General features: G+C 37.1%; 2 protein-coding genes across 4 annotated transcripts; one reads left to right on the forward strand and one right to left on the reverse strand.

The window, feature by feature from the left end:
- The first annotated feature begins 8,194 nt into the window (after positions 1 to 8,194).
- LOC122041605 (hydrophobic protein LTI6B-like) lies at positions 8,195 to 9,020 on the forward strand. The gene is made up of 3 exons (XM_042601352.1): positions 8,195 to 8,456; positions 8,594 to 8,698; positions 8,775 to 9,020. The coding sequence occupies exons 1-2, from the start codon at positions 8,376 to 8,378 to the stop codon at positions 8,675 to 8,677; spliced, it is 165 nt and encodes a 54-aa protein (XP_042457286.1). The 5' UTR covers positions 8,195 to 8,375; the 3' UTR covers positions 8,678 to 8,698; positions 8,775 to 9,020.
- On the reverse strand, positions 8,772 to 13,224 carry LOC122041604 (probable transcription factor At5g28040). Of its 3 annotated transcripts, none has more exons than XM_042601350.1 (2): positions 11,834 to 13,224; positions 8,772 to 9,737 (listed from the first exon to the last, which is right to left on the reverse strand). In XM_042601350.1, exon 1 carries the CDS (start codon positions 13,064 to 13,066, stop codon positions 11,840 to 11,842), a length of 1,227 nt encoding a protein of 408 aa, XP_042457284.1. In that variant the 5' UTR covers positions 13,067 to 13,224; the 3' UTR covers positions 8,772 to 9,737; positions 11,834 to 11,839. The 3 variants fall into 3 exon arrangements, with proteins under 3 accessions (XP_042457284.1, XP_042457285.1, XP_042457283.1); XM_042601351.1 differs by lacking the exon at positions 8,772 to 9,737 and adding an exon at positions 11,098 to 11,482; XM_042601349.1 differs by lacking the exon at positions 8,772 to 9,737 and adding an exon at positions 11,098 to 11,759.
- Between the last annotated feature and the right edge of the window lie 298 nt (positions 13,225 to 13,522).

Raw genomic sequence — 13,522 nt, forward strand, 5'->3', positions numbered from 1 at the left:
GGGGAAAAAAGGTTTATCACCACTTCAGAAATGCACAGCGGTTATTCGTCAATTGGTGTATGGAATCCCTGCTGATCATTATGATGAATATCTACGGATTACTGAAACAACTGTCATCCAATGTTTATTCAACTTTTGTCAATGTGTAATTGAAGTGTTCGGGGCCCAATATTTAAGAAGACCTAATGCTGCTGATATCCAACACTTGCTTGAAATGCATGAGGAGAGACATGACTTCCTTGACATGTTGGGTAGTCTTGATTGTATGCATTGACAATGGAAAAATTGCCCCGTCACTTGGAAAGGCCAGTTTACTCGAGGAGATCATGGCGTCCCAACAATTGTGCTCGAAGCTGTTGCATCTTCGAACTTGTGGATATGGCATGCCTTTTTTGGGATTGCAGGGCCACGTAATGATATCAATGTGCTTAACGAATCGCCGTTATTCAACGACGTCTTATAAGGGAATACACCCGAGGTTAATTTTATGATTAATAATACACAATATACAAAAGGATACTATCTGACTGATGGGATCTATCCAGAATGGATTACTTTCGTCAAGAGCTTTCCATGTCCCCAGGATTCCAAGAGAAAAATATTTAAGAAACGGCAGGAGGTCGCGAGAAAGGATGTCGAGAGGGCATTTGGGGTGCTCCAATCATGATGGGCAATGATAAGAGGTCCAGGACGATTTTGGTATAAAGATAATTTGAAGGACATCATGTATACCTGTATTATTTTGCACAGCATGATTATTGAGAATGAGCGAGATGCAGCAGTCAATTGGTCGGACGATGAAAAAGATCCTTAATTACAAATATTTGAAGGCTCCACTCAAGAATTCCAAGCATACATCCGTAGAATTACGAGCTACGTGATAATCAACTACATCATCAACTTCGAGCCGACTTAGTTGAGTATATCTGGGCACGTTATAATTGTATTCAGTAAAAAATAATTTATTAATTGCGATATATATATTGTGATATTTATATAATTTTTTAAATTATGAAAGTTATTTTATGTTAGTAATTTATGAATTTAAATTTTATTAAAATTTAATTATATAAAATGTAAATATGAAGAAGAGATAATAAAATATATATAATGAAAAGTGTGGGACCCATGAAGAAGTTGTTGAGAGGTTTTTTGATAGTGGAGAGGGGTGTGAGATTTTTAATTTTTGATGTGACACAAATGTGACAATGAAAGAGCTCTCAGTAGACTCTAACCACTATGGATGCCCTTATGGAGATATTCCATGACTATGAATATCCTTAGAACATCCGCAGTGGGAGTTCATTCCCATTGTGATGTGGCTCCGTTCCCATAATGAGAGGGAGCTCCTTTGGCATTATCAAGAGTTATGGAGCTGTTTCTTCAACTTTTATTTTTTTATTATTAAAATAATTTTATTTTTATAATATTTGTAAGGAAAAGAAAACTACAATGTTGTTGTGCAACGCACAATTGCTAATTTGTTTGCTATTTTTTCACATTAAAAATTTATTTTTTTTATTTAAAAAATAATCTATAAATACATCTTCAATTCATCAATTTCTTTATTCATCCTATCATTCTTTTCACTCTCTATTTATTTTTTTCTTCCTTTCATTCTCAATTTATATTCGATATGATAAAAATTTCAATACTTCTTTTATAAATCAGATAAATTCTTCAAATGGGGAAAAATATATCTTTTCAAAATACTCATATTCCTCCAAATATCCAGTATCATTATTTTTTTTTTCTCACACAATACCTTCTAAAATTTTAAAATATTCATATGTTCTACAATATCTTCCAAATTTCCCAAATTTCCAAAATTTTAAAAAAATATTTCAAAAACTTTCAATGAATCCAAGTAACACCACCCCGACTCCATTTGGTATTTATCCATCCCAAGATTGATCAGCCATGGGCAATCAATTTCAAATACCTTTTTTGTCTTGCGTATTTTCTCCTCTTCAACTATCAGTCATGCTTTCGAATAAATCAAGAAGAGCATCTATCAACGACAAAGAATCTCTAACGTCATCATCTGTTCCAGCAACTCAGTGGCCACCACACCCATTACAAGAAGAGTGTGAAGTTGAACTAGAGAAAGATGATTGGAAATAAAGGCTTTGGTCTCTCGATGAAGACGTGGTTCTTACAAAGTCATAGGCAATTATCAATATCGACACATTCATTGGTAATGACTAGAAGGATCAAGTTTTTTGGAAACATATAACTGATTACTTCAACAAGTATCGGCCCACTAGAACTTTGACGAGAAGCTATAAGTTTATGCCGATGGTAAATGAATTTTCTACAACTTATAATAATTTTTATACTCATCGTCAAGTGCTCGGAGTGACGAGAATGCGTGGGAGAATGCACTGAACATGTGAAAAGCTAACAACAATAACAAGGACTTCAAGTATATGCATATGTAAAGGGTTTTCAAAAAGTATGAGAAATATGTTTCATAATCAGCTACTCATTACCCTAACAAGAATGTAAGGACATCTGAATCAAGAGGGAACACTTCAACATCAAATTCATATATGAGTGTTGATGTGGATTACTTTCAAGTCTGCATTCATCGGATAGGGCAAAAGGTAGCGAAGAAGAAGGATAAATCTAAAGTTAGATAAGGTGACACAATGAAACAAAACATCAATAAAGAATGACAAGATATTAAAAAATATCAAATGTAAAAAATAGCTTTGCAAGAAGTTAAGATCTTTTATAAGAATTATGAAATTTTTATGAAGTTTACTGATGAGATGACACCTGGATAACTTCATATACATGAAAAAATTGTTTACAAAATTAAAAAAAAAGACATAATCGGGTATAGATGTGTTTAAATATTTTTTATATATTATTAGAATTTATGTCTTTTTATAATGATTTTTATGCATCGTATTTATATATTTTTTTAATAATTATGAATGTTTTTCTGTTACTAATTTATGAATTTAAATTTTATAAAAATTTAATTATATATAAAGGTAAAATATGAAAGAAAAATAAAAAAATATATATAATAAATAAGTATGACCAAGATATATGAGATTCTTTATCTTTTGACGTAGTACTTATGTAAGGAGCTCTCTAAGAGTATCCATGACTGTGAATATCCTTAGAACATCTACAATGGGAGATTTATAATATACGATTTATGTTATAAACCTCTCAATATAACACCCTCCCAACTACATAGTGGGGTTTGTAATTTTTTTTATATAAATTTGTATCAAAATTTTAGGACCAAATTTATATAAAAAAAGTGGAGAAAGGACGAAGAGAGAATTTTAAAAGAAGTGAGATTTTAAAAAAGTGGAGAAAAGTTTTTAAAAGGAGTAAGATTTTTAACTTTTGATACGAAAGTAATGTGACGGTGCAACGATGTTTACAATTGCGGATATCTTTATATCCGTATCTTTGTTTGTTGGCCACATGGCATCAGTTGATTGGTAGCGAAAGTTTTCTTTTGGCCTCCACAATATTTTATTTTTCACAAAGTACTCCTTCAAATTTTTAACAATCATCGGAGCTTAACCCTTTTTCAATAGCCCGTCCCGACTCCCTGCTCGGATGATCTCGAAACTCTCCTCTCCTCCGACGATCTCGCTCGCATCCTATCTCAGGCAGTCCCATAGACCTGATACGCCTCCGCCTTTGTCTCTTGCAGAACCTTGACTTCACCTCTCACTTTCTCGCCTTCCTTCATTCCTTCCATCATTCCCCGATCTTGGCTTTCAGTCTCAAAGGATAGTCCTCGGCTTTCTCAAGGGCCAGTCAAGTAAGAACTACGATTTTGTTGTTTTTATCTTGATGTTTTGGTGTTCCCATGATCATTCATTATGTATTATTGAAGTGTAGTTAAAAGGGTTTAGGGTGTATTCAATATTCATCCATGATTATAAACCATAAGTACGAACCTATGTTCATTAGAAAGAACCGGTTTTGTTGTGATTATATCCTTATGCTACCAGTAAGAACTTGAATTTTCTGTTATTAACTTGATGTTTTGATGTTCCCATGATAATTCATTCTGGATTCTGGAAGTGTAGGTAAAGGGTTTAGGGTGTATTCATCCGTGATTCTTAACCATAAGTACGACTCTATGTTCATTAGAAAAAACTGATTTTGTTGTGATTATATCTTTGTGATACTGTGAGAAGGATGTGATTTAGTTTGTTAGATAATTGCTTCTACTGTGAACATAATTTTTTTTTTTTTGTGCTGTAAGATGATTTAGTTATCAGTGAATGAAATCGAAAGAATTGTGCCGTTTATGTTTTATGTTGATAAATCTTTGATGTTTCTGAAGGGTCTGATTACTTGATAAAAGATACAAAGAGAGGAAGGAAAAACTCACAAAATTTGTCACTTTTCTGCCCCTCTCTCTCTCTCTCTCTCTCTCTCTCACACACACACACACACCCACATATCATCGCCCCACGGGGTTATCTCGGCTGGTAAAGGCGTGGAAGTTTGCCACTGAGAACATGGGTTCGAGTCCGCAGGGCAACGGGGATTTATTCTCTATCCTTGTACAAAAAAGTCTCGGCCCACTGCGTACTTGCCACCGAGCTACCGTGATTTACCTCCCTCGTGATGACCCTGGGCAGGGTGCGGCGGGGGCCCTGAGGGCGAGGGTTTCGCCTTTTTTTTTTTTTTTGCCACACACCCACATATCATCCATCCAAGTAATGGATCCTAAATGAACAAGCTCTTTCAATTTTCTTTTCCTCTTTCGCTACATGCTCATTCGGATAGCTGCAAATTATCCATCTCACTTGTGATGGATCCTTGTTCGCGTAAATGGGTGGGTGGCTATGAGTAATTGTTTGGAAATTAATAGGGTATTTAGCAGGTTAGATATCCATTTAACTAGGGGCAGGCAAAATCTTGATAAATCATATCTGAATTGGGAAACTAAACTGAATTGGCTAGGATTTGGGTAATTGTTTGAAAATAAGTAGGGTACTTAGAAGATTAGTCTTCCATTTAACTAGGGGCAGGCATAGACTTGATATATCATAACTGAATTTGAAAACTCTACTGAATGGATCCAAAAGTAAATCACCAAGAACCAGTGGCACTTGGTTAAGCATCTCGACAAGATCAGTGATTCTTTTATGAATTGTCTGATCCAGACAATTTTCCAGTTAAACCTTACACAGCAGAAAACAAATAGATCAAATCTGAAGGGTATGAAGAATATTAGAGTGAAGTCCTGAAATCAGGCATATTGGAACTGCTGGCTTTTGCTAGAAATTGTGGTAAATCATCTGAAAGGCAGGGGTGTTATGACAGTGCTTCCCTACATTAGAACTAGGTAAGGCTAAAACTTTTTGCCTTATAAAATTTTAAAATAGGTAACATGTATCAAGACATAACATATAATAATATATTCTTTTGAAACGGGGATTGAGGTCCCCGAGTCGGGTCAAAGTCAAGAAGGTCAGCTGATATGATAGTCAAAGTCAAGGAGTGTCAGTATTCTAGGCCAGCACATACTATTGTCTCAACCGAACATTCATTCGATCGGACCCTTTGGCTTGTCGGACCATGGTTGGAGTTCCAAATTGAGATGGTACCCTAGAGTAAAGTCTTTTTTATCATTCAGGCTACCATGATCAACTATTTTGGCTAAGCCATCCAGCCGAACGGATCTATGATCCGATCGAACAAATGGAACACTTGGTTTGATCGAACTGAGCGCCTAAACAAATAGGCCGACAACACTCTATAAATCTAATCGGCTTGCCCTTACAAATGATTGCCGATCGGATCAGAGGAAGAACTCGGTCGGCTTGACATGTAAGTATATGGTGGACCCCTCAACCCAGTGGCCTCATATTCCTTTTTGACTTCTTGTGCTACGAAAGAGAATATTCTGCATGCAAGTAATACATTAGAAGTTTCCTCTCTGCCAAACGCAGAGATTGCGGATTCATTTTGAGAAAAGTGTTAGAGCATCTTTATGGTGTGTCTTTTTAGAAATGCTTTGAGATTTGTGCGCAGACAAATAGTAACACTATAAAAGGGGGTCTCCATCTACATGTGAAGACACGCGATGCTACGCAATTTTACACACTCATAGTTACTGTTCATCTATTTGACTCGATTATTGACTTGAGCGTCGAAGGACCTACGCTGGGACCCCTTTTCCTGGCCGATCACTAATGCTCCTTTTGACACGTAGGATCACTCAGAATTACTTTTCGCTGAATAAATTTTCAAATAGTCAGTTACCTTTCTAGTCAGCCATTTTCTCCGTTTTTAGATGGGATCAGTGACAATTTCACCTTTTGATGATGCTCTATAACACTCTGATTTCTTCCAGGTGGAGATGATGACGCAAAGGTTTCCAGCTATGTTATTTTGCACAGTATGTTCGCCGCTGCTGAGTTAAGGGTATGCTAGTAGAACCTTCAAATGATAAATTGTATCGGTTGGTTATTTTAACCTGCGAATTAAGTCTGATAAGGCTATGCTTCAAAATTGGGTCTATCACTCCGAGCCGGATGGCGAAACTCCTCAGCCAGAACTTGAACAAGATGTTAAGGAACAGTGCATGAAGTTGGGGGCTGCTGATTCACCGAAATTTTTTATAAAACGATCAGAACTACCCCTAGTTATTCTCCGATACAGTTGTTTATCATGGATGCGCCGTGAGCGCATTCACGTCAATGTCCACGTAGCCACACTTGCCACCTCCGTTCAGATGCAGAGAAGGTCCAAATTTTTTATATAGGACTGTGTTACGCTGCATCCCGGGCGTCCGCGTATCCACTAAAATTCTGACATTTAATCTGAGAGAGCAAAATTTATGCAATTAAGTAATGAATAGAGAGTAAAGTAAGAGTGTCAATCCAGATGACTGGATTTGGATATAATTTTTTAAAATCTCAATTCAAATCCGATTTTAATTTGAAACCCAAGTTTGAACTCGATCAATCTGAACTTGATCTGTATAATTCGAAAAAAAAAAAAATCAGATTCGAAATAAATTTTAAATTATTTTTTCTATATATATTTTTTATTTTAATACTCTATAGTTATATATAAATATATATAAAAATTAATATGAGCCAGCCATGAGCCTGAAGGTTGGATAAGGAACTCGAGAACTAGATTGAATATGTCTAGATATAGAAATGAAAATAGATTGAATGTCATTTGAACACTAGTTAACTTATATACGATTATATATATACTATTCCAATAAATCATGATAAATGCAAATACTTTATGTAAATTTGAATTTGATTAAGAATGAAAACAAAATCATTTGAAGAATAGTCTGAAGTATGAAGCTCATGTTAATACAGGTCTCAAAAAAACAAATCCGATAATAATTTAATCTATTATATACAATCTTATCATGTAGTATAATGCATGAGAGTGTTTTCACGACTCACATATATATGATATGATCTTAAGGTTATACGATAATGAAGACACTTTTAAAAAAAAAAACATTTCTAATTTAAAAATGCTTCTATCCCGTTCTAAGAGGTAAATAACAGAATAATTTGATCAAGGTATGCTGAATATGTAAAATGGTGGTCCAATAAAGAAAAGCAAGCAATCCTAAGTCAGCACAACCTTTTATTCTCATTCATCACAAGCATGCCACCTGTGTGTGGAAACATCTTTATCTTTTTGTACGTGGAGTGATCTTATTGATAGGGCGAAAAAGAGTTCGAGTTAGACACTATTAGCTAAGAAAATACCAACTAAATAAGCTTATTATTTGTCAAACTGTGTATTGTTCTAACTTTACGAACACTCAAGAATTCTAAGTTTACATTTAACCCATGACTGTATATCGATCGCTAGAGGTGAGGAATTGACTCTCATATTGTATAAAGGAAAGAGAAAGTTCAATCAAAAGGATACCATTTGAAGATGATGACTCTCATACTCTACTGCTTAGGGTTGGCTCAAACACCACCTATAAATACAAAGTTCGATTCAACTCAAATAATTTTAAGAAACTTAGACATGGCAAAGAAGACCTCACTTAATAAAAAAAATAAGGTACAATTATTACTCTCAGGGACAATATTTTCTAAAGAAATTGTTAAAATTTTCTTTTCTTTATGTCTACATGGACCCAAATGAGTTCATTCTTATCACTAATAGCCATCACTATCAGCCCAGCACAGCTACGTGAAGCAAAGCACCAAGCTTTCCTCAAATAAAGAATTGACCTACAAACTGTTCCTGTTGAACAACTGCCCCCAAAGTTACAGGAGACCTCTATATAACATCAGCTCAGCTACCTCTATTCCTTCCATTGTAAGAGATCAGGAAACACGTACCGTTATTTTGGTAGCTTGAGTTCCATAGTTTTGAGGCCAGGAATGGGGGCTGCCACTTGCATAGATATACTGATCGCCATCATCCTTCCTCCTCTTGGGGTCTTCCTAAAGTTTGGCTGCAAGGTAACAAACTTCATCATCAATCATGAAAAATAAATTTGAGTTGAAGAAATAAAATACAGTAAATAAGAGAGCAGTGAGATTGTTTTTGTTTTCTTTTTTTTTTTCTTCTCTCAATGGATACTTTTGATGCCGAACAGGTGGAATTTTGGCTTTGCCTTTTGCTGACACTGTTTGGCTACATCCCGGGGATCATCTATGCAATCTATGCCATCACCAAATGATTTGATTCCACTTTTTATCAGGTGACACACACAATACCTTTTATCAACTGATGATAGCAATGAGATTTGAGTTCAAGTTCATGGTCTAAATTTGCAGGGTATGATAGAGATTGATGATGGTGGTTGTGGTGCAGTGGTGGCAAATTTAATGTCTGGTTATCAGCTTTGTGATCTGAATTTGTGGAGTATGGATGAATTGGTGTTTGTCTTTTACTTAATGGTGGAATTGTCTGTTATTTGTTAATGTGATGTCTACAACTATTTGCTCCCAACAAGGCAAACAGTTGCATTGTAAACATCTACTGCTTCTATGTGGCATTGTTCTTCTGCAGTATTTCTAAAACTGGACATAATTGGTTCAATCAGATAACCTGATAACAGTTTGACAGATTCAATCGGATAACCCGATAACTTCTACTACTACTACTATATGACATTGGAAACTTGCAGTATTTCCTAATAAGGTAAATAGTTGAATCAAAACATCTACTAGTACCATGTGGCATTGTTCTTGTGCAGTATTATACAACAGGACACAACCGGTTCAATTGGAAAAACCGAGAACAGTTTGGCTGGTTCAATCAGAAAAGCCAAAACTCAAAGGGATACCTTTGTTATCATTGGGAAAGAAATCTGAGGAATCATTCTGTAACTTTCTGTTCTCAAGAAGACAAACAGTTCATTGCATTGGAAACATCTACTACTTCTATGTGGCATTGTTTTTGTGCAATATTTCTAAAACTGTACATAACCGATTCAGTCGGATAACCTGAGAATGGCTTGGCTTATTTGATCAGAAAAAGCTTGACCCAAAAGCATACTATTCATCTGTATGGATAAAGTTGAATCAGAATAAGCTTTTAGCAAGAGAAATAGGGAATACCATTGTTGTATGCGTTCTAGAGCATCCAATTTGGTAAGCGATCAAAATCATAATCAATCCTGATAGATTCAGTGGTTTCCACGTGGATCTTCGTTATTGGCTTTCACTAAAGCTGCCAACTCAGCTTTTGTCATCTTCACTTTGTCATTTTGTTGGAACAGGCAGGATGGAATAGACCTACAACATGTAGTGTTGATGGATTCTTGCACCAAAATGGTACGAAGGAATAAGGGAATGCAACTAAATGAAAAGCAATGGAAAATTTTTGTTACTAGCATAAAAGCAACTAAATATAAGAAATGGATTTGGCATGAAGAATAAATTTTGTTAGTATAAAAAAAAAAGTGCTATGACTAATCTCAGTGAGCAACGATAATATGGTTACTAGCAAAACTGAAGCTTCGAGAGAGCATAATCGCTAAGAAAATTAGTTGCACAAACATAATGAAGACATAAGAGAAACATTATCTTAACATTAGTCCATTACTATTGTTCAATACACAAAAACCGAGGAAATAACAGTGCAACTCAATTGATAGCATTCTCGCTCAATCTCAATTTTGCATAGAAATTATTAATACTAATACTTTGGCAACTATTTTGGAAAATGTTTAAAACTGAACGTACATAAAAAGAACACAATCATAAAAAGAAATGAAAGCCAGTCTGGCGAGATATATGGTTATGTCCTTTCATGAGTTTATAACGACACTTCACTGTTAAAGGTATTGTCTCTTGAAGTACCAAATAGTCCAATAATTTATGCCATGGATAAGACTTCAAAAATAGTTTATAACATTATGCAATCCAACCAAAAAATTTAATAAATATTCTATAATACAATGCTACTGGGAAGAAACTAGCATATGACTCTCTAGTTATCATATCCCTAATATTCCATTAGCCTTTACTTCTCTATTGTCGACATCAGTGCAAATTAAAGTTTGGCAAATGAAACAGACACAAGATCAATGGTACTAATCTGCTTGTAAATACTTTACATAAATAGAATATACCAAAATGCTAGCACACTGTTTTCAAATACTAAATCTTGCAAACAGGTCTCTAGGTTCTCTTTTCCAACAATATGGACATACCGATCTATAAAATCATGATTCAAGAGTAAGAAGCAAAAACTGAACTCTGTAAGAACCCCTACAAGTATTTATGCTATCCCAAAGATAAATCTGCAAATTCAAAGCTGTAATGGTACAATTTTCATATGGTGACAGTTAAAAAAATGATGTCTTAAAATTTTAAGGTATTAAAACGAATGACCAGAAGGAATAGGATCATCACTGATAACATTCAAAGCCTTCACTAAGAACAGAATACATTTTTAAAACTGCAGGGAAGATTAGATACCTTGATTCAAAAGAGAAAAGAATCAGCAGTGACATCAAACTCAGTGCAAACTCATTAGAACAAAACGCTCAAAAATTTGGAGCTCTGCCACCAGATTTTGTTTCAAATATTGTGCTTACAGTTCCTTTTTAGGCTCACAATCTTATGAACAAGAAGTGAAAAGGAAAATGCATCCAGAAGATAACCATCTTATGTACAGAAATGTTATAATATTACAATACCAAACCAACTCTTCTAGAATTTTAAAATTCATAACCTATACAATAATGCTAATTGTCAAACATATTATGCAGCGAGACCTTCAAAGAGAGTGTTCAAATCTGGGGGAAAAATGTTCCATAACATCAACAAAATCTAGCAGCATCAGTGAACAGTTTAGGTCTGTCATATTTTACATTGTATTGTCATCTTACACTTTCAAAATAAGCTTACACTTCCAAAGATAACAGAGAATCAGAACTTTAGCTCCATGTGAAACTGACATTCTAAACAGTCAACACTAATCCACAACGTCTTCCTGAAGCCATACCAACCATGATTAAGTATATAATAACAACCTAGAAAAGTGAAATCTTGTCATTGTCCTATCATAAATTCTGGGTGAAAAATACCAAAATCTACTATGAAAATATGATTGAGCAGCAATTAGAAGCATTTCCAAGAAAACTATTTAAGGCATAAATAACATGCACCCTAGTGCAGGAGTCAAGAGACTTCCAGTAGTGATGCTAGCTTCCATGTCGGGCATTTCCTCTTCTGAATGTTCAGAAGGTGGGAGACACCAAAAGGTAGAATTTATTGCAAGGGTGAAAGCATAGTAAGTCCAAAAGCCCCCTACAGTAAGTATTATCCAAAATGAGCATGAACGACGAACAATCATATTTCATATGATCCAGCAGCATAAAGACCTGTAATCAGCTGGATACAGACTTGAGCTCCTCCAACATTGATTTGACATGGTCTGTTACGAGCTCAATCCGCTTCAAGTAAACCTCCAGCTCCAGAATCTGCTGCCTTCGCCATTGGTCATCCACAGGCGCCCCTGAGCCCACCAAAGAACTACCTCCAAGGCTCATGGGCAGCAGGTTCAATGGCAATGTCCCACCAAAACCTGGAGAAAATGGTCCTCCAATGGAAGAATTGATCAGCTCCTTAAACAATGGTGAAAGACAACTTTTCACAGTCGCCTCAATGGCGCTCGGAGTCGGCGTAGCAGCTGATGAAACCACGGATGCAGCTACCGGGTTTACTGGAGTGGCATTGTCTGCGACGGCTCCCACTACTGGTGCCACAGCAGTCCCAGCTTCTTCTTCTAGCGTTCTCCCTCTCCTGCGCTTTCTGGATCTCGTCATACTATCATAACCGAAAGAGCCCTGATTGATGGGAACCGTATATATCTCATTGGAAACGGTGTTATTAGGATTATTAAGGTCTTCGTCATCGCTCTCTTGCGTCCTCTTTGCGTTGACACTCCAGATGTTGCGGGCGATATCATAGATTGCCCGCTCATGAACACTTCTAAAGGCGAAGTCTTTCCCTGCGGATCGCATCCGGCTGACGCAATTCCGGTATTTCTTCTTCAGCCGGCGAAGTTTCTCGATAAGCTGGTTCTTGGTGAAATCGAAACGGAGCTCCTTCTTGATCTCCTCGTAGAAGGGACCCGTATCATACTGGTGAGACGCAAACGTGGTTCCCCGCTTGGAGGTGAACTGGAGGAAACCCTGCAGGATTTTGATCTCCTCCTCGTCGGTCCAAAGCCGCTGAAAAAGCCGGCGGGACTCATCGTAGGTAACGACCGTTAGAGGCCTGCTGAAGTCGGCCGTGGAGACGGGGACGGGGACAGATGTCGAGGCCGTAAACAAGGCAGCATCGGAGGTTACGGCGGGGAAGGAGACAACTTGGATAGGTATCGCACCGTTACGGGGAGCAACGGTAGGATCGACACTACGAATAGGGTCTGGAGCGTCAACGGGCATCGCAGAGGCGTTGGGTTCATCTGCAGGAGGAGATTTCTGAGGCTGGTTCGCAAGAGCGTCCCCGCCTTCGGCACCATCGTCGCCGTCTTCGCTGTCGCTCTCGTCGTCGTCGAAATCTTCGTCTTCGGAGACGGCGTGTTGCAGCTCTGCTTCGACGTGGGACATCTCCTTTTCTACCCCCGAAAGCGCTCTCTCTCTCCCTCTCCCTCTCTCTCCTCGACGGATTGGATCGATCGAGCGGGGAAAGAAGGTTTGGGTCTGGGTTTGGATTTGGAGTTGGGGTTAAATTAGGGTTAGGGTTTGGTCTCGAGCAGAGATTTGAACGAAGACTCAGGTTCGTATTCTTTATGTTCAGAACCAGCTAGCTATTCTCTTCCGTACGATCTCAAACTTACGGTCGAGATGACGAGACGGACGGCGGTTTGGTAAAGGGACGTCGCCCTGCGGCCAATCAGAGGAGAGAAGTCCCTAAGGCGAATCTGGACCGTTCGCTGTGGCGTTCAAAATCATCATCGACACGCGTAGGAAGATTAAGCCCGATACAGGAAGTACTATTTAAAAAAAATCCCCTATAAATACACCACAATGAGAATTAAACGATAGATATAGATATCTAAGTGA

The sequence above is a fragment of the Zingiber officinale genome, chromosome 2A, assembly GCF_018446385.1.
Source record: "Zingiber officinale cultivar Zhangliang chromosome 2A, Zo_v1.1, whole genome shotgun sequence".
Classification (NCBI taxonomy): domain Eukaryota; kingdom Viridiplantae; phylum Streptophyta; class Magnoliopsida; order Zingiberales; family Zingiberaceae; genus Zingiber; species Zingiber officinale.

Bases quoted from the DNA above. Each gene is read 5' to 3' on its own strand.
- LOC122041605 (XM_042601352.1), top strand. From the start codon at position 8,376: ATGGGGGCTGCCACTTGCATAGATATACTGATCGCCATCATCCTTCCT. The intron at 8,457-8,593 runs GTAACAAACTTC...GATGCCGAACAG, and splicing joins TCCTAAAGTTTGGCTGCAAG to GTGGAATTTTGGCTTTGCCT.
- LOC122041604 (XM_042601350.1), bottom strand. From the start codon at position 13,066: ATGTCCCACGTCGAAGCAGAGCTGCAACACGCCGTCTCCGAAGACGAA.